Source organism: Lemur catta, chromosome 9 (genome assembly GCF_020740605.2).
Source record: "Lemur catta isolate mLemCat1 chromosome 9, mLemCat1.pri, whole genome shotgun sequence".
NCBI classification, from domain to species: domain Eukaryota; kingdom Metazoa; phylum Chordata; class Mammalia; order Primates; family Lemuridae; genus Lemur; species Lemur catta.
Window position 1 is genome coordinate 22,951,801 of NC_059136.1, and position 16,483 is coordinate 22,968,283.

The window sequence follows — 16,483 nt, forward strand, 5'->3', positions numbered from 1 at the left end:
ATGACCTTGTCTCCTGCTCCCTCACCCTCAGCAACACTCCAGATCCCAGGCCTCCGCTCTCAGCCCATCTCCCCCATTTCCCAGCACCCCCATGTCCCCCAAACATGGTGTTCCCAGTCCCCTTGGGCTACAAAACTACTATGAGAGCAGAAAGAGTGTAAATAGGCATGAGGAAGCATGACTTTCACACAGGTATAAAATGAGCATGTGTGTAGTGGCTGGAACAGTGTCCCCCAAGAAGGACTCACTCCAAGTCCTAGCTCCAGAGCCTGCACAGGAGATGTTATTTGGAAATAGTACCTTCACAGACATAACCAAGTCGAGGATCTCTAGAAGAAATCATTGTACATTAGGTTGGACCCCAAATCCAATCACTGGAGTCCTTACTGAGAAAGGAGAGAAAAATGAGGACACTGAAAGAAAGGCCACGAGACAATGGAGAAAGGATTGGAGTGAAAGGACCCAGGCCAAGGAGCCTGGATGGCACCAAAGCGGGAGGAGACCCAGAGGGTTCTTCCCAGAGCCTCAGGAGGAACCAGCCCTGTGGACACCTTGATTTCAGCCTTTTGGTTTTTAAAACTGTGAGAGAATAAATTTCTGACATTTTAAGCCACCAGGTTTGTAGTAATTTGTTCTGGCAGCACTTTGACAACAAGGACAGTGTGTCAAAGGTTTATTTAAATCATTAACTAATGGGCCAGATGTGGCTCACACCTGTAATCCTAGCACTCTGGGAGGCAGAGGAAGGAGGATCACTTGAGGTCAGGAGTTCGAGACCAGCCTGAACAAGAGTGAGACCCCGTCTACTAAAACTAGAAAAAATTAGCCAGGCGTGGTAGTGCACACCTACAGTCCCAGCTACTCAGGAGGCTGAGGCAGGAGGGTCGCTTGAGACCAGGAGTTTGAGGTTGCTGTGAGCTATGATGACACCATGGCACTCTAGCCCAGGCAACAGAGTGAGACAAAAAAAAAAAAAAGGCTAAATCATTAACTAATGAAAAAACAGTTCAAAGAAGTTCAAGAACCATGAATTTATATGAAGTAAAGGAATACTAAAATGGACTTAAAAATAGATGTAAGACCAGCTTTTTCCACAGGAAAAACAATGGAACCTCCATTGGACCGAAATTACTCACATGTCTACAAAAAGGAATTGTTGGCAATGCTATCAATTATCTGTAATTTACATATTTGTAAAATAGATAAAGACAGTGAGAGGCAGGAACCTGGTAGAGTCAAAATCAGATAACCTGGAAAGGTGTGCTCTAAAAATGGGTACTTTTCCACTGGAAATGCCGGCAATGTATCTTTCTTGCTTATTCCATAGTTTAAAGTTTTCATTACTGACTCCCCATCTTCACTTTTTCTTTTTCTTTTTTGAGACAGGGTCTCACTCTGTCACCCAGGCTGGCGTACTTGCTTGAGCCTAGGAAGTGAGCTGTGATCTTGCCACTGCACTCCAGCCTTGGTGACAGAGTAAGAACCTGTCTCAAAAAAAAAAAAAAAATACAGTTATCATATTGCACAGCAATTCCATTCCTGGGTGAAATGAAAACACATCCATACAAAAATCTAATCTATTCTACATGAATGTTCATAGCAGCATTCTTTATAATAGCCAGTGGAAACAACCAAAATATCTATCAATTAATAAATGGCTAAATAAAATGCAATACATCCATACAGTAAAATATTAGTCAGCAACAAAAAGGAATAAAGTACTGACACATGCTACTGCAGGGATGAGCCTTAAAAACATGTTAAGTGGAAGAAGTCAGTCATGAAAGTCCACATATGTATGATTCCATACATATGTGTGAAGTGCATAAGGGCACAGAGACAGGAGATAGAATAGCAGCTGCCTGGGGCCAGGGACAATGGAAAGGTAGTGAGGGACTGGCTAAAGGGTATGTGAATGTCTTAAAGTTAGATGGTAGTAAAATTGCACAACTCTGCTAATATATTAAAAACCAGTGGGTCGTGCCTAGGCATGGAATTGCTGGGTGGTATAGCAGCTCTATGTTTGACATGTTGAGGGACTCCAGACTATTTTCCAGTTAGATCTTTTCTTTTATTTATTTGCCATTTGTATATCTTCTTTGGAGAAATGTCTATTCAATCTTTTGCCCAATTTTTAATTAGGTTATTTACCTTTTTTATCACAGAGTTGTGAGACTTCATTATATATTTTAGATACAAGTTCTAATCAGATAGATGATTTGCAAATATTTTATTCACTTTCTTGAGAGTCTTTTTTCTTTCTAAAACTTTATTTCTCTTATTTTTTATTTTTTGCCCAGCTGATACCTTGATTTCATTTTCTTAAAAATTGATTTTAGGCTGGGTGCGGTGGCTCACACCTGTAATCCTAGCACTCTGGGAGGCCAAGGCGGGTGGATCATTTGAGCTCAGGAGTTCAAAACCAGCCTGAGCAAGAGCGAGACCCTGTCACTACTAAAAAATACAAAGAAATTAGCTGGACAACTAAAAATATGTAGAAAAAATTAACCAGGCATGGGGGCGCATGCGTGTAGTCCCAGCTACTTGGGAAGCTGAGGCAGGAGGATTGCTTGAGCCCAGGAATTTGAGGTGGCTCCCTGCCCAAGGTGATGTCATGGGGCCTGGCTCCAGGGCTCTCAGCGTGGAGGGCAGCACACTTCTTTATTTTTCTGAATTAAGAGCCACCATCCCCTTCCCCACCCTACCCACTAAGCCAGCAGTCAGCCAAACTCAGCCACCAGAGGGCCTGCCCCTCCCCACTGCAGTGCTGGAACCCTGTGGTTCCAGGCTGGTCAGATGGGGTGGTCTGTTCTTCCATTCTTGAGAGTTAACACCAGGGCTGGTGCTGAAGCAAACCGCGGGAGTTGAGTTGGGGGTCTGAAGGCTGGGAAATTTGGGTAACCGGAGAAGTCAAGGCTTGGGATGCCGGCTAGGTACTGGAGTAATTGGAGACGAGGATCTGGGGGTCTGGGACTGAGAAAAATGGGTAACCGTAGAAAGCAGGCTGGGCAGATTGGGAAGACTGGGGATCCTGGGGCTCCAAGTCCATGGGGGTGTGGCTTTAGGCACAGCTGGATCCAGGTGATCCCAGGATGTTTTCAGGGTTCTGCCTCTCTCCACCTCTTGCCCCTGCCTGCCTTCAATCTCAGGTGGGCTCCCTGAATATCTGAGTAGTCTTTACAGCTCTCAAAGCAACTCATGCCCCTCAGACAGATCGCACCGTGTCCTCTGACTTATTTATTGCACAGATGGGTGGGAGGACTGGCACTGTGCCTGGAGGATAGGTCACACACCCAGCCACAGGGTGGCTGGGACTGGGCAGGGGGTGCTGTGATCACTCCCCTGGAATCTGCAGTGAGGATCAGGCCAGTTCTCAGACTAAAGGAAGCCCAAGTAGCCCCACATGGGTGGGCAGCAAGTTCCCCAGAGGGGGTAGGGGTGGCCAGAGAGCCTTAAAAGACCATTATCCCATGTCCCTGCATCAGGCAATCGGGTCTCTGAGAAGACCCAAATCAAAGGGCATGACTGTCCCTTCACCCAAGTGTCACCTGCAGTTGCATCAGAACCCACACCTGTCTCGGGACTCCACTGAGCTGACACCCACAGGACTGCAGGAAGGTCAAGGCTCTACCTTCAGTCTTCAGTCAAAGCCAGGTGAGCCTTGTCCTAGCACTCACGGGTCAGCTCAGGTGAGACGGCCACACACCTGGGACAGGTCTGGTTTCGAGGAACCAAAGGGACTTCTCCTTGTGGTGGGACAAGGAACAGTGAGCCTTGTGGTTCAGACTTTGCTACTGCTCAGGGGACAGCCCTCTCTGCGAGGACAGCCAGGTGCCTTAGGCCCTGCCTCAGCTGCTGCCTTCCCTATGCAGTCTCCTCCAAACTCTCCCAGCACCAGGACTGAGGGAGCCCCTTGGGCTGGGTTGTGAGCCTTGGAGCCTCTGGCTAGCTGCTGTCCAGCTGGAGGTGGAGGGAGCCCTGACCTGGGCAGGCCAGCAGGCAGGGCCATCCTGCCTCCTGAGGGACGCCCCTGGGCTCAGTCATGGGAAACCATGAGTGAGTGGCTCTCAAGGACTTGTCCCTAGCATCTTCCTATTACTTTGACGCCTGCCCCATTTCCTACAAGGCATCCACAGGAAGCCCTTGGAAACTTCAAAGGGCAGTGGTTTCCTCAGACCATCCACCTGCAGCCCCTGCCCCTGGGCTCAGGGCCACCTGCCCCCTTCTCTCTGGGTCATGCATGTCCCCCCCAGGGTCAGGCAGAGCCAGACTCCTGTGTGACCCTAGTGACTGGTACACCCTGCACAAACACACACATGGGCAGAGTTCCATGAATGTCTCTGATCACTGCCCAGTGGGAGGGAAGACAGGAAGGAGCTGGGAGTGGTTCCACCAGCTCCCAGCCCAGAGTGGACAGGAAAGGGCAGGCCCCCAGCACCTCAGGACCGGTGCCAAGAGGGTTGAGACCCAGGCCTGCTGCCAACCCCAATGCCTCAGCCTCCCCTCTCAATCTCTCCCTGCTCTCCCAGCAACATCTGAGGCTCACACCCAACCTGCCAGTCCCCAACCCCTAGAGCCCTTCGGTGCCTGCCCACCTGAAAGTGGAGCAGCCTTGTCCAGCCACCCCTACCCTGGCCTCCTCAGGCAGTCAGCCAGCACTCTAGGAGGCCAGGGCCAAGCCTGGGGCTCTGGCCCCTCCCCAATCCAGAGGCTCTGTTCTTCCCGCCACAGCCCTCTTGCTCAGATGGCCCTGCCAAGATGGGAAGCAGGGCTGAAGGGGGAGGAAGAGTAGGCCCTTCAAAGGCCGACGTGCAGGACTAGTCAAGGACAGGAGGCTTCTGAAGTTTAGAAAGGACATCCGGAGAGTGGAACAATCAGGGGTGGAGGGCAGCCAGCAGGCGCAGGAGCCAGTCCCAAGTGCCTGCACCCCCACTACTCATAGCTGCAGGAACCCTGTGTCTGTGAGGATGGAGCTGTGATGCCAGGACAGTCACACCGATCACAGCTCGATGTCCTGCCTCCCTGGGAGGCTGAGTTCCCCATGGACCACTCCTTTCCACAGGCCTACAAGGTGGGGGGCATGCAACGCAGGCCCAGGCTCCTGCCCTGGCAAAGCCTCCTCAATACCTTGTTCTGGATCCTTGCCGCCCTTTTGCCTGGTTCAGGTGCTCTTTCTGATTCATTTCCACACAGCTCCAGCCCCTTGTGCAAGAGCCCAAGAACTGCCCAGCCTGGGATATGCTGGTCAGTGGCAAGGCCATGCTCCCTGCAGATGCCTACAAGCACGGCCCAGACTGCTCAGGACAGGGCTATCCGCCAGCAGCGCAGGGAAGAGGCAGCTGCAGCCGGGTCTGCCTGAATAGTGGGTGTGGGGCCTTTGGGGATCCAACTGCAGGAGGAGCTAAAACCTATAGAAGCTGGTGGCTGGGGTAGGGGGTGCTCTTAGGCCGAAGGCTGAGACAGGCTAGAACCTCACACCCCATCTCTTCCAAGTCCCTCTCACAGAGCCCCTTCTGTACCTGGAACTCGCACTGAACCCCTGGTGTCAATCCCCTGGCAGGATGCTCCCAGAAAGCCAGTGGGCAGCAGTCATTCCAGGTCCCAGGGGTAGACTTCAGTGTGTCACAGCCCAACCAGCCTGGCCTTCATGCCCTTGTGATGCTGCAGGGAAGAGAGCCTGCTGCTTCTCGGCAACCATACTGCCTCTGACCACCACAGCCCGCAGCCTGTGTGAGCCTGGAGCTAGCCTGCGCCCTCACTCAGGGCGGGTCCAAGAAGCACCAGGGAGAGCAGTGGGGTGGGAGAGGGGTGTGTCTGGGCTCAGAAGGCGTGACACCAGGATCTGTGAGACTCACCTGCCCAGAAAAGCTGTGCCAGGACCCTGGCAAGGGACAGCTCTAGTTCTCAGAGGCGTCTGCACAGGAGATGCTCACAAGACTAAGAACTCCTACTCTCTGAGTAAGAATGTTTTACTGTCCAAATTCCATGTAGGTTCCCAGCCCAGGGGCTTAGCCCACAGCCCCAACCCAGCCCTGGCTCCAGTCCTGGTCTTTGTTCTCGGTGCCTGAAGTGCCAGGGTCTCCTGTGGAGTGTGCAGGTGTCTCTGAGTGTGCCATGTGGGGGGCCTCTCTGGGCCACAGGCACTCAGGCCTGTGGCAGCCTCAAAGTGAAGACAGGAGTGGAGTGAGGACCCCTCCTGCCCAGGCTCAGGGGCCACAGGGGTCCACACAATCCTTTCCGCTGTGGAACACGTGGTAGATGCTGGTGGGAGGGAACATAGCGACAGCGCCGAGCAGAGAGCCCACCTGGATGGCCACACCAGCTGCCAGCAATGCTCGCTGGCCCCCACCGTGCAACAGGGAGCTGACTGCCACCTTCACATATGAGAACACGCCCAGACACAGCACCCACGACAGCACCTGAGAGGGGACACAGCAGCAGGCTGACCATGAGAAGCCCCTGCTCCAGGGCAAACCTGCCTCCCATTTCATGTCCCTGCTGTACTCACCACAAGGACCACCCCTGCAGACGTGCCCACTAGGGGTGGACAGGGGCTCAGGACTGCCAGTGCCATCAGGTAGGCTCCAAAGAGCATGCCCAGTAGAGAGAGACCGTTTAACCCTCCCAGGGACCTGCCAGGGATGAGCAGAGACTCAGGGCTGGCTGTGCCAGGACTTGGTCTTCATCCCTTGGTCACTTCCACCCGCCAAGGGATTTGGGGCCCCTTGCGTACCTGCATAGCACACCCATGGCCAGGAAGCAGGCGACGGGGTTGGCGGCACTGCCCAGCACCACAGCCAGGTGATAGGCCAGGCGCCCGTAGGGCAAAGAGGAAAAGCTCTGTACTGCAGGCAGCACGCCATTGGTCAGTGCATTGGTGACAGCCAGCAGGCCCAGCAGGCAGGCACTGCGGGCCGAGAGCAGCCGATAGGCCTCAGGGTCTGGGCCAGGGGTGGTGCCTGCCACCTGGCTTGGTGGCTCCTGCAACAGCGAGACCTCTTTCTCCTCCTCCTCCTCTGCTCCTGGGGCTCCCACCTGCAGGCCAGGCCCTGGGCCCCCTGTGGGTGCAGATGGTGGTGACGGCAATAGCAGAAGGAGACCCTGGAAGGCGGCAGCTGAAGTGACCAGAAGGGCAGTAAGTGCCCAGAAGAAGGTGCTGGCAGAAAAATGCTCAGGGAAGTTCAGTGGGGGACCAGGGGTACCATTGGTGGGGGCTGGTGGGCATTCGAGGCGGCCCACACCCTGCACTAGGGCCAGCACACAGGGCAGCAGGGCGCTGAGACCCTGACCCAGGAAGAAAGACCGGAGGAAGGGAGGTGGCAGGTGGCTCAAGAAGGGCAGGAAAGTGACATTAGAGGCACAGGAAGCCATCGCCAGCACGAAGGCCAATGCTAGGAAGGCCACGGAGTGGAGCTGCCCTGCTACTGGGGCTACCTGGCGCCACAGAGGGGCCAACAGGGCTGTGCCCACCATGCTTAGCGCCTGCACCACCTGTATGGGGACCCGCTCGCCCTTGTCCAGGGTCAGCCGCCTCCACAGGGTCACCACCAGCAGACCCAGGTTCCCCAGCGCAACACACACAGAGAGGTATGCGGGGAGGCTCCAACCTGTAGGGAAGGGGATTGGCCGTGTCAGCGGCACGACAAAGAGCAGCCTCAGCCCACCTTCCTGGGCACACCTGCTTTGGCTTCCCTGCACCTCCCTCCCACTCACCCTCCGGAAGGTCTTTTACCACCACAGGCAGCTCCACCCAGATCCCGTTGACCGCAGCCCACGAGCCCATGCCGAAGAGAGCCACCAGCAGGTGGGTCAGTGCCAGACGACCTAGCGTGGGTGCTGCCATTCAGCCCAAGGCTGGGCCCTCCAGGACAGGGCAAAGATCACAGCCAACTCTTTCCCCACCCAGGTCCAGAGACGTTTTGGCTCTTCTGAGAACTGAAGATCTCTTCCAGCTTGAGGGAAACAGACAGGCGTGCGGGACGGATTGGAATCGGAATCGACTCCCAGGACCAGAGGAACTGGAGGGAGCGCCGGAGGCGGGACCGGGGGCGGGGCTGGGCGCGGCTGAAACTACCGATGCCGGCAGGGAGAGAAGTCAGCCCAGGGCGCCGCGGACCCCGGGAAGGGAGCTGATCCTCCTACCCACGGAGGACCAGGGCTCCGAGTTGCCAGAACCACCAACATCACCCTCACCTGCCAACGGACCCCGGGACAAGGCGCCGCTCGGGTGGCACGCACGCCCCAGGGCTTGTGCAGTACCCAGGACTGCAGGAGCCAAGTCAGACTCCCGGCGGGGCCGCGCGCGCTCTGCCCAGGGGCCGCCCCCTCGCCGCATTAGGTGGGCGCCCTGGAAGCCACCCCGTGCGCCGGGGGCCCAGCACATCGCGCGCTACCCGACTGGCAGTCGGCTTTCCCGCCACGCGGGGGCGCCGCCCCAACCCGGAGCCCGCAGGGCTGGGGTTCAGCAGGGCAGGGCGGAAGCCGGTACCTGCAACTCACCAGCCGGGCCTCCGGGACTCCGCTAGCAGGCCCGCCCCCACCACGTGGCCCAGGCCGGAAGCCCCGCCCCGAAATCGCGTGCCGGAGAGCTGGGCATCTTGCTAGCCTGAGGGGCGGGGAATGGGTCGGAGTGCCCCGCCCCTTCCGCGCACGGCCGCGCCCCTTCCGTTCAACTTGGGTGGGCCCTGGAGCGGCGTCGGCGGCCATGGCTACTCGGGCCGCCCGGCAGGCCTGGCGCAGAGGTCGTGTTACGCCGCTGGCCGGCGCGCGGGTCCGCTCGGCTGAGGACTGGTGGTGGGATCGGCTGGCGCCGAGTGGCTCCGGGTGCCACCTGCTGCAGTCGGACAGCATGTTGCTGGTGCTGCCCGGCCCAGGGCCCGCCCGCGCCCGCACGAAAAGGCGAGCCGCCCGCCGCGCTCAGCGGCAGCCGCACCCGGGCCCTCGCGCCGCAGCTGCGAAGCCCAGAGCCACGTCCCGGCCGGAGCCGGCGGCCGCGCCCGAGCAGGGGCCCGACGCTGGCTGGGGAGACCGCATTCCCTTGGAAATCCTGGTGCAGATTTTCGGGCTGCTGGTGGCAGCCGATGGGCCCATGCCCTTCCTGGGCAGGTAACACTGCACCCACAGCCCCGGCCTGTCGAGCGCAGCGGCTTGGACCGCAAGTGGTCCGAGCGGGTGGCCAGGGCGGGGGCAGAGAGCGAACGCGTCTGAGCGCGGATACACTGGTGCTCAGACGTCTATCCGGGAGCTCAGTCTTTCTGGGGGTCCATTTGGAGCCCCAGGAGCCGGGCTTTGAGCTGAGGTGTCCACCACGCTGCGAGTTGCGGGGCAGGTACCCTCTTAGGAAGCCTATGGTGGCAGCCGGTAGGGGCTTCGCCCTCGAAAGACCCGGCACCCTCAACAGAGCTGTCCTCCCAGGGCCGCGCGCGTGTGCCGCCGCTGGCAGGAGGCCGCCTCCCAACCCGCGCTCTGGCGCACCGTGACCCTGTCGCCCCCGCTGGCTAGCCGCCCTGCCAAGGGTGGAGTCAAGGCGGAGAAGAAGCTCCTTGCTTCCCTGGAGTGGCTTATGCCCAATCGGTGAGGGGTTCCCTCTTTTCTTTATCCCCTCGCTCCATCTCTGTGGTGTGTGGCAAGCCCTAGGCCCCTTCTGTCTTCCTGCACCAAGGTGTTGGGTGGGGAGGACTCCAACAGGAGGGGCAACGTGGGGATACTAGTGCAGTTCTGCCTCTGCTGTCGGCCCAGGTTCTCACAGCTCCAGAGGCTGACCCTCATCCACTGGAAGTCTCAGGTACACCCCGTGTTAAAGGTGAGAGCTCCAGGATACCTTACACACCAGCCATGACCCACTGGGGTTGTCCAGTACTCTAGGAAGTAGGTCAGGCACCTTAGGGCCCAACGCTACCCCATGGGAATGCCTGCCTGCTTTTCCTCTTGTCTCCTCCAGCAGGGAGGTCTTGGAGGTAGGAGCACCCAGGTAGGCCTGGCATGGGCAGAACAGAGGTCATAGCTGAGGCTGTTGAGTGGGGTGGTACCATCCACCAGTTTCTTTCCCCTGTGAACCTTAGCCTGCCCTCCCCCAACTCCAGTTGGCCCTCTGTCTTCCCAAAGCTGGTAGGTGATTCCTGTCCTCGGCTCACTTTCCTCAAGCTTTCAGACTGCCATGGTGTGACCACTGATGCTCTGGTCATGCTAGCCAAAGCCTGCCGTCAGCTCCACAGCCTGGACCTACAGCACTCCATGGTAAGCCCTGTGTGTCAAGGAGCCCTGACAAAGACTGGGCTGAAATGACAGGTTTCTTGTGCTGGGTACCCAGGTGGAGTCCACAGCAGTGGTGAGTTTTTTGGAGGAAGCAGGGCCCCGAATGCGCAAGCTATGGCTGACCTACAGCTCCCAGACAACAGCCATCTTGGGCGCGCTGCTGGTAGGTTGGCGATGGGCAGGAGCAGAACCAGATGCTGAGCTGGGGACTGCCAGGATGCTGACTCTGGTGTCCCCCCCGCCCCTGCAGAGCAGCTGCTGCCCTCAGCTCCAAGTCCTGGAGGTGAGCACTGGCATCAACCACAATAGCACTCCCCTCCAGCTGCCTGTTGAAGCACTGCAGAAAGGCTGCCCCCAGCTGCAGGTACTTGATGCCCCACTCCTCCCACCTGTCATCTCCCCCCCGGTCTGCAGCCTAGGCCTCACCCCCAGGTGCTGCGGCTGCTGAACCTCACGTGGCTGCCCAAGCCTTCCGGGAGAGGGGTGGCTCTCGGACCAGGCTTCCCCAGCCTTGAGGAGCTCTGCCTCGCCAGCTCCACCTGCAACTTTGTGAGCAATGAGGTCCTGGACCGCCTGCTCCACGGTTCCCCCAACCTGCGCCTGCTGGATCTTCGAGGCTGTGCCCGTATCACGCCTGCTGGCCTGCACAATCTCCCATGTCAGGGTCAGCTGTGCCTGGGTGGTGGCTGGGCAGATGAAATGTGGGGACTCTTGCCTGCCCTGCTGCTCATGCTCACTCCTCTCACCTTAGAGCTGGAGCAGCTTCACCTGGGCCTGTATGGCATGTCAGACCGGCTGACTCTAGCCAAGGAGGGCAGTCCCCTGTTGACCCAGAAGTGGTACCACACCCTGCGGGAACTGGACTTGAGTGGCCAGGGATTCAGTGAGAAGGACTTGGAGCAGGCCCTCGCTGCCTTCTCAGGCACCTCTGGGGGCTCACACCCAGCCCTGTGTTCCCTTAACCTCAGGGGTACCCGGGTCACACCAAGCACGGTCAGGTCAGCACCCCCTCCCCTGGTCCCTTAGAGCCACTACACTTATCTCCCTGTCTGCCTGGGGCCCAAAAGTGCTGTCCTTTCTGGCTTGTGGCCTCCAGGGGTCTGAGAGAGGAGCGCATGCCCTGCGTGGCCACCCAGGGGTACTGGGATTGGCCTTGATGGCTGTGGGTGGCAGAGGCAGGTGTGCAGCAGAAGCAGACAGGGCTTCCTAGCCTGGCCCAGCCCTTCTGTGGCCTGGATCTTCTGGGCAGCAGCTCAGCTCCCCTGGCCTGCTCTGCCTCCACAGCTCTGTGGTCAGCAGCTGCCGAGGCCTGCTGTACCTCAACCTGGAGTCCTGCCGCTGCCTTCCCAGGGGCCTGAAGCGGGCCTACCGGGGCCTTGCGGAAGTCCAGTGGTGTCTGGAGCAGCTGCTCACCACCCCTCCCTCCCCGCACTAAGCAGCTACACACCTCAGAGGCCTCAGCCAGCCTGCCCCACCCTGTGTGCTTCCCCAGTTTTGAATATTCGAGCATTTTGTTACAATAAAACATTTTTTAGGAACTCTGCCTGGTCTTTGGGGTAGGGTTGAGGAGCCGGGGGTTATAGCTGATGGAGCCACTGGGGGCTACAGCTGGCCCAGAGGCTATGTGTTGTGGCGGTGGGGGTGGGGTGGTCCCCAGCGGGCTCTCAAGCCTACCCTGGCCACCTTTTGCCTGCTCACTGCTGGGCTTGAATCTTGGGCTGAGAGGAGTTGTCCATGGTTGGAGGGGGCAGAGGTTCCCATGGAGAGGTGGGGCCCTGCTCAGCATGGGGATTGGTGAGGACTGCCTGCCTGCAGATTTGTCTGCAGCTTAGACGTGGCATGTCCAGCCATCCACCCTTCAGATGAAGACCAAACCGGGCTGCACAGCGTGTCTCCAGTGGGGCAGAATCTGACCGGGAAGCGCACGTCCACCGCAGGGCCTGGACTGGGACTCCCCAAAGGAGTGGTCAACAGAACGGCTCCTTCTAGAACCTGCTTCCTGGAACTTCTAGAACCCGTGCGCCGCCCAGCCTGGACCACTGCCTGGCCTCACTGCCCTGCCCGTCGCTTGCGAGATCCTGCTCCTTCCTGAACCGCAGCCCTGGAGAATTTGATCTCCCAGGTGGGAGCATGACTGTGGGCAGTGGGTGGTGGTAGCGGGTGAAGCCGCCAGGCTGACGCTTCTGCCTGACCCAGACCCCTAAGGGCCGGGCCAGCAGCCTGCCCACTACCTCTGGCGGCAAGCACTTCCAGCTCTGGGCCCTAGGACTCTTCTGCACCGAGCGCCACCTGGCCAGTCGTCTCAAGCACAACAGTTTCTTCCCGTTCACGCAGCAGCAGCCAGACGGTGCGCGCGGGCGGGGCGGGGCGAGACTCCGGGGAGGAGGGGGCCGGGCCGGAGGCCTGAATAGGGCGAGGCCAGGTAGGCAGGGCCAGAGCCCTGGGCGGGACCGGCCGGTGCCCTCGGGGGCCCAGACACCGCAGGCGGGATAATGCCGCTGCCCGGAGCCCTGAGCTGGCGGGCTCTTGCTGGCAAAGCCCTAGCACCGCCACCCCCGGCTGCGGGCATGGGTCAGCAGTCCTCACGCGCCGTCACACGCCGCCCCCAGTCTTTGTCCTCGAGTACTACCTGGACACTTTGTGGAAGGGGACGCTGCTCTTCGTCGTCTGCGTGATCCTGGTCAGCTTCAGCTCCCTAAGACAGGTTGGAGGTCCTGGGCCCTACCCCACGCCCTTCCTCCCCTGAGGGCTGGACCGGACGCTCCGCACCAGCTCCGGAAGTACCCCTGCCCCGCCCCCCGAGCGCCCGCCTCCGCCCGCGCAGCTCAGACGGTTCCCGCGGCGCCCGCAGGTGCAGGAGCAGGAGACTTGGGGCTTCCCTATGTACGGCATGGGCGTGGGCCTGTGGCTCATCGTCTCGTCGCTGCCGCGGCGCCGCCTGGTGCTCAACCACACGCGCGGCATGTACCACTTCTCCATACAGGGCCGCACCGTGTGCCAGGGCCCCATGCACCTGGTCTACGTGCGCCTGGCGCTCAGCTCCGACGGTGACGCCCGGGACAGGCGGACGGGGGAGGCTGTGTCAGGGAGAGGGAGGCTGCTGGGGAGCGGGAGGGGCGGACAGGCCAGCCCGCTGCCCCGCCCCCGTCCCAGAGGCCCCCGGCTGAGTCCGCGCCCCTCCCCAGCCCACGGGAGGTGCTTCTTTCAGCTGGTCCTTGGCGGCCACAGGCTGGAGCCGCTGGTGCTGGTGCAGCTGTCGGAGCGCTACGAGGTGAGTCCCGCGCCTGACATGACCCCTCCTCAGGACGGAATGACACCGACCACTGTTTAGTTTCTTTGGATGGGGCCATTTCCCACGCAAAGGGTAAATACAGTGCGGTCCTCCGCGCTGGGAGCCGGCGGAGCGGGCGCTGGGCTGCAGGCGGGGCCGGGAAGGCGGCTGGTCAGGGGAGGGAAAGCCTAGAGGGCGCGGCGGCGGGGCCAGTCCTGTCCCGGTCAGAGCGGACAGCCACCCGCTCCGACAGCAAATGGAATACCTGGGCCGTTACATCGCTGGGAAACTCAACATTAACTACTTCGACTACCTGGCCACGTCCTACCGGCACGTGGTCCGCCACTGGCCGCTGGGGACTGCCTTCAGCCCAGGCATCGTGTTGCGCAAGGACCGCGTCTACAACAGGCCGAGTCTCTCTCCGTCTGACCTGGAGGTGTGACTCTGAAGCCTGTACTCCCCCTCTTCCCCACCCCAAGGACTGTGCTCTCCATTGCCCTGTAGCCTCCCATCCCTACTCGGGCGGAGCGAATGTCAGGTCCACCCACTGGCCTTCCTCTCAATAAAGCTGCCTCAGTTTTCAGACCTCGTTGGGAGGCGGGAAGGCGCTCCTGTTCCCGGGCCTTCCACCAGTCCACACTGCCCAGGGCCTCAGGGAGCCCCTTTAACCAACAGAAGCAAACCCCAGATGGGAGGTGGAGCAAGGGTGGCTGCAGGCAGGCCTCTAAGAGTGGAGCAGGTAGGCTCAGGACTTGCTGCCCTTCTTGGCCAGCACACTTCACTGTCCCTACCTGACTTCAGAGGTGCTGGCCAATGAGTGGAATCCAGGAGTCCAAATCTGACTGGTCCAGTCTGGGTCAGGTGCCTGCCTCTTCCTAGTCCAGCCAGCAGTGGGATGGGGTAGGGCCAGAGAACAAGTCCTGTGCCTGGGGGTGCATCCTGGACTAAATATCCCTCAAAGTTGTTACTGCATACCTCCTAGGCCAGGGCATGAGGCCTCTGGGGGGGTACGCCTGTAGTGACCACGGCACTTGCTCCATGTGCCTGCTGGAGCTCCAGTCCCATGTTCCCTGTCCAGTAGAACCCCCAGCTCTCACTCCAACACCTGAGGCCTCCTGGGCTCTGGAGGCTGCCATCAGAGCAGAGAAAGCAGTGGGCCATGGGGTTCTAGGAAGAGCAGTGCCAGGCACTGTCCATCTGGCTGTCCTGGTCAGCCTGCTGCTGGCCTAGGTCTTTGGGCATTGTGTCAGCTAAGTGTCCTTGGAACCAGGAATGGCTACGTAATATGCAGGGCTCCACGCCAAATGAAAACTTGGAGCCCCTTGTTAGAAAGTTATTAAGAAAGTAAGCACAGTGGTGTACATCTGTAATCCCAGCTACTTGAGAGGATAAGGCTGGAGGATCACTTGATGCCATAAGTTCGAGGCCTGCCTGGACAACATGCCAAGACTCTGTCTATAAAAAATAAAAATAAAGTTGTGAGGAATTTCAAGATGGAGACAGGAGAGTATTAAACCAAGCACAGGGCCCTGAGCTTGGTGTCCTGTCATACACCCATGAATCCAACCCTGCCTGGAACCATGACTCGGAGTCACTGGGTCAACCTCTAACCCCAAGGCTGGCCAGACCCAGTGGGCACATGGGCACCCCCACCCATTGCTGGGGCATGGTCTGGGGGCTGTTGGAGTTGCTTTAGGTAGTCCCTGGAAGAATTGTTAGTAATGACACAAGAGCAAGGACCCCCTTACCCCCAGAATATGGGGCCTAAGATGTCCCCAGAGTGGCAGTACTCAACTTTTACCAGGGTTTGGGTTAGGGACTTAGTTTAACTCAGGCAAAATCCCTTCTTTTCTGGAGCTGATGAACTAAGGGGGACCCAGAATGCAGAGCTAACTTCTACGCATCCAAGGTGGCTGGAGGAGGGGTAGGGTCCCTCTAGCTAGGGGCTCAGGAAAGGCCTTTCCTGGGAGTGGCCTTTGAGTTGATACAAGCTGTAGGGGAGAGCATTCTGGACAGAAGGGACAAGAAGCATAAAGGGTGTGACACAGGACTGAGCAGCATGTGCTCAAGAAGCTGCAAGGAGACTAAGCCAGTCACAGGGGAGAGGACTTGGGGAAGGAGGCCCAAGATGATCTGGAAAGAGCAGGCAGAGTTTTTAGTCCTCCTTGCAATGGGAAACTGCTGGAGAGTTGTAAGAAGAGATGCACTATGCTCCAGGGAAGGAGTGATGGAAAAGGGCCCCGAGGTTGCAGGAATTGTGTAATGACAGAAGGGGCCAGGCAGCAAGAGGAGCAGAGGAGCAGGGATCACCAGCAGGTATGAGCTACAACTGGAAGGCAAGTGGGCAGGACTTGCTGGTAGGCTGGGCATGGGCTGCAGAGAAGAGCAATTCCAGGTGAGTCTGGGTTTCTGGTTGGGTGCTGGGGCTAGGGGGTGTGGGGGAGGGCTGGCAGCCAGGAGTTCTGAGTTATAGCAGGTGTGTGGGACTTTGTCAAGGGAATTTGGAAAGGCAGAAAGGCCACAGAGAGAAGAGGAAGGGGGAAGCACAAACCTGAACTATTGTCCCCCCTGAGGTCCCTACAGCCAAAGCCCTGGTTGAGAAGTTGCTGGCAATACACAAGTGCCTGGCTTCAGAGAAAAAGGGCAGAGGAGAGGCCCACCTAGGAAGGGCTAGAAAACCAGAGAGGAAGGGAGAGGGGACCCAAGTCCAGCAAGATGGGGGCTCACCAGGAGTGGCACTGCTCCTTCAGGAACAGCCTCAGAGAAGGGGACTCAGCAGCACTGTAGAAGTGGCGGGGAGTAGGGGGCAGTGGCAAGAGGAAAGTAAAGATCACACAGGAAGTTTCACTGTCAAGGGCAGAGAAACAAGGTGGCAGCTTGCAGGAGGAGGAAGGTCTTGCTTGTTCACTTTAAAAGGCATATTAGTGCTGGGCACGGTGGCTCACACCTGTAATCCTA

General features: G+C 58.6%; 3 protein-coding genes across 11 annotated transcripts; 2 read left to right on the top strand and 1 right to left on the bottom strand.

Moving 5' to 3' along the window:
- Window positions 1–5,951: 5,951 nt before the first annotated feature.
- On the bottom strand, window positions 5,952–13,010 carry SLC52A2 (solute carrier family 52 member 2). 7 transcript variants are annotated; one of them, XM_045561203.1, is made up of 5 exons: window positions 12,884–13,010; window positions 7,714–7,952; window positions 6,734–7,607; window positions 6,509–6,632; window positions 5,952–6,419 (listed from the first exon to the last, which is right to left on the bottom strand). In XM_045561203.1, the coding sequence occupies exons 2-5, from the start codon at window positions 7,841–7,843 to the stop codon at window positions 6,207–6,209; spliced, it is 1,341 nt and encodes a 446-aa protein (XP_045417159.1). In that variant the 5' UTR covers window positions 7,844–7,952; window positions 12,884–13,010; the 3' UTR covers window positions 5,952–6,206. The 7 variants fall into 7 exon arrangements, with proteins under 7 accessions (XP_045417159.1, XP_045417157.1, XP_045417156.1 ...); XM_045561201.1 differs by lacking the exon at window positions 12,884–13,010 and adding an exon at window positions 8,500–8,561; XM_045561200.1 differs by lacking the exon at window positions 12,884–13,010 and adding an exon at window positions 8,489–8,532.
- Window positions 8,340–11,792, top strand: FBXL6 (F-box and leucine rich repeat protein 6). 3 transcript variants are annotated; one of them, XM_045561198.1, is made up of 9 exons: window positions 8,674–9,105; window positions 9,415–9,573; window positions 9,739–9,802; window positions 10,105–10,236; window positions 10,310–10,417; window positions 10,505–10,618; window positions 10,687–10,918; window positions 11,006–11,252; window positions 11,539–11,792. In XM_045561198.1, exons 1-9 carry the CDS (start codon window positions 8,705–8,707, stop codon window positions 11,687–11,689), a joined length of 1,608 nt encoding a protein of 535 aa, XP_045417154.1. In that variant the 5' UTR covers window positions 8,674–8,704; the 3' UTR covers window positions 11,690–11,792. The 3 variants fall into 3 exon arrangements, with proteins under 3 accessions (XP_045417155.1, XP_045417154.1, XP_045417153.1); XM_045561199.1 differs by having other exon boundaries at window positions 8,340–9,105; window positions 10,687–11,252; XM_045561197.1 differs by having other exon boundaries at window positions 10,723–11,252.
- TMEM249 (transmembrane protein 249) lies at window positions 12,039–14,110 on the top strand. The gene is made up of 7 exons (XM_045560457.1): window positions 12,039–12,048; window positions 12,117–12,271; window positions 12,451–12,601; window positions 12,864–12,958; window positions 13,106–13,301; window positions 13,440–13,525; window positions 13,779–14,110. The coding sequence occupies exons 1-7, from the start codon at window positions 12,039–12,041 to the stop codon at window positions 13,965–13,967; spliced, it is 882 nt and encodes a 293-aa protein (XP_045416413.1). The 3' UTR covers window positions 13,968–14,110.
- Window positions 14,111–16,483: the final 2,373 nt, after the last annotated feature.

What these genes read in the sequence shown, in the direction of transcription:
- SLC52A2 (XM_045561203.1), bottom strand. Translation starts at nt 7,843, where the DNA reads ATGGCAGCACCCACGCTAGGTCGTCTGGCACTGACCCACCTGCTGGTG. An exon ending in GGTAAAAGACCTTCCGGAGG is followed by an intron (nt 7,608 to 7,713) that starts GTGAGTGGGAGG and finishes CCTTCCCTACAG; the next exon opens with GTTGGAGCCTCCCCGCATAC. An exon ending in CTGCAGGGGTGGTCCTTGTG is followed by an intron (nt 6,420 to 6,508) that starts GTGAGTACAGCA and finishes GTCCCCTCTCAG; the next exon opens with GTGCTGTCGTGGGTGCTGTG.
- FBXL6 (XM_045561199.1), top strand. Translation starts at nt 8,705, where the DNA reads ATGGCTACTCGGGCCGCCCGGCAGGCCTGGCGCAGAGGTCGTGTTACG. An exon ending in CCATCTTGGGCGCGCTGCTG is followed by an intron (nt 10,418 to 10,504) that starts GTAGGTTGGCGA and finishes CCGCCCCTGCAG; the next exon opens with AGCAGCTGCTGCCCTCAGCT. An exon ending in AAGGCTGCCCCCAGCTGCAG is followed by an intron (nt 10,619 to 10,686) that starts GTACTTGATGCC and finishes CCTCACCCCCAG; the next exon opens with GTGCTGCGGCTGCTGAACCT.
- TMEM249 (XM_045560457.1), top strand. An exon ending in CACGCAGCAGCAGCCAGACG is followed by an intron (nt 12,602 to 12,863) that starts GTGCGCGCGGGC and finishes CGCCGCCCCCAG; the next exon opens with TCTTTGTCCTCGAGTACTAC. An exon ending in AGCTGTCGGAGCGCTACGAG is followed by an intron (nt 13,526 to 13,778) that starts GTGAGTCCCGCG and finishes CCGCTCCGACAG; the next exon opens with CAAATGGAATACCTGGGCCG.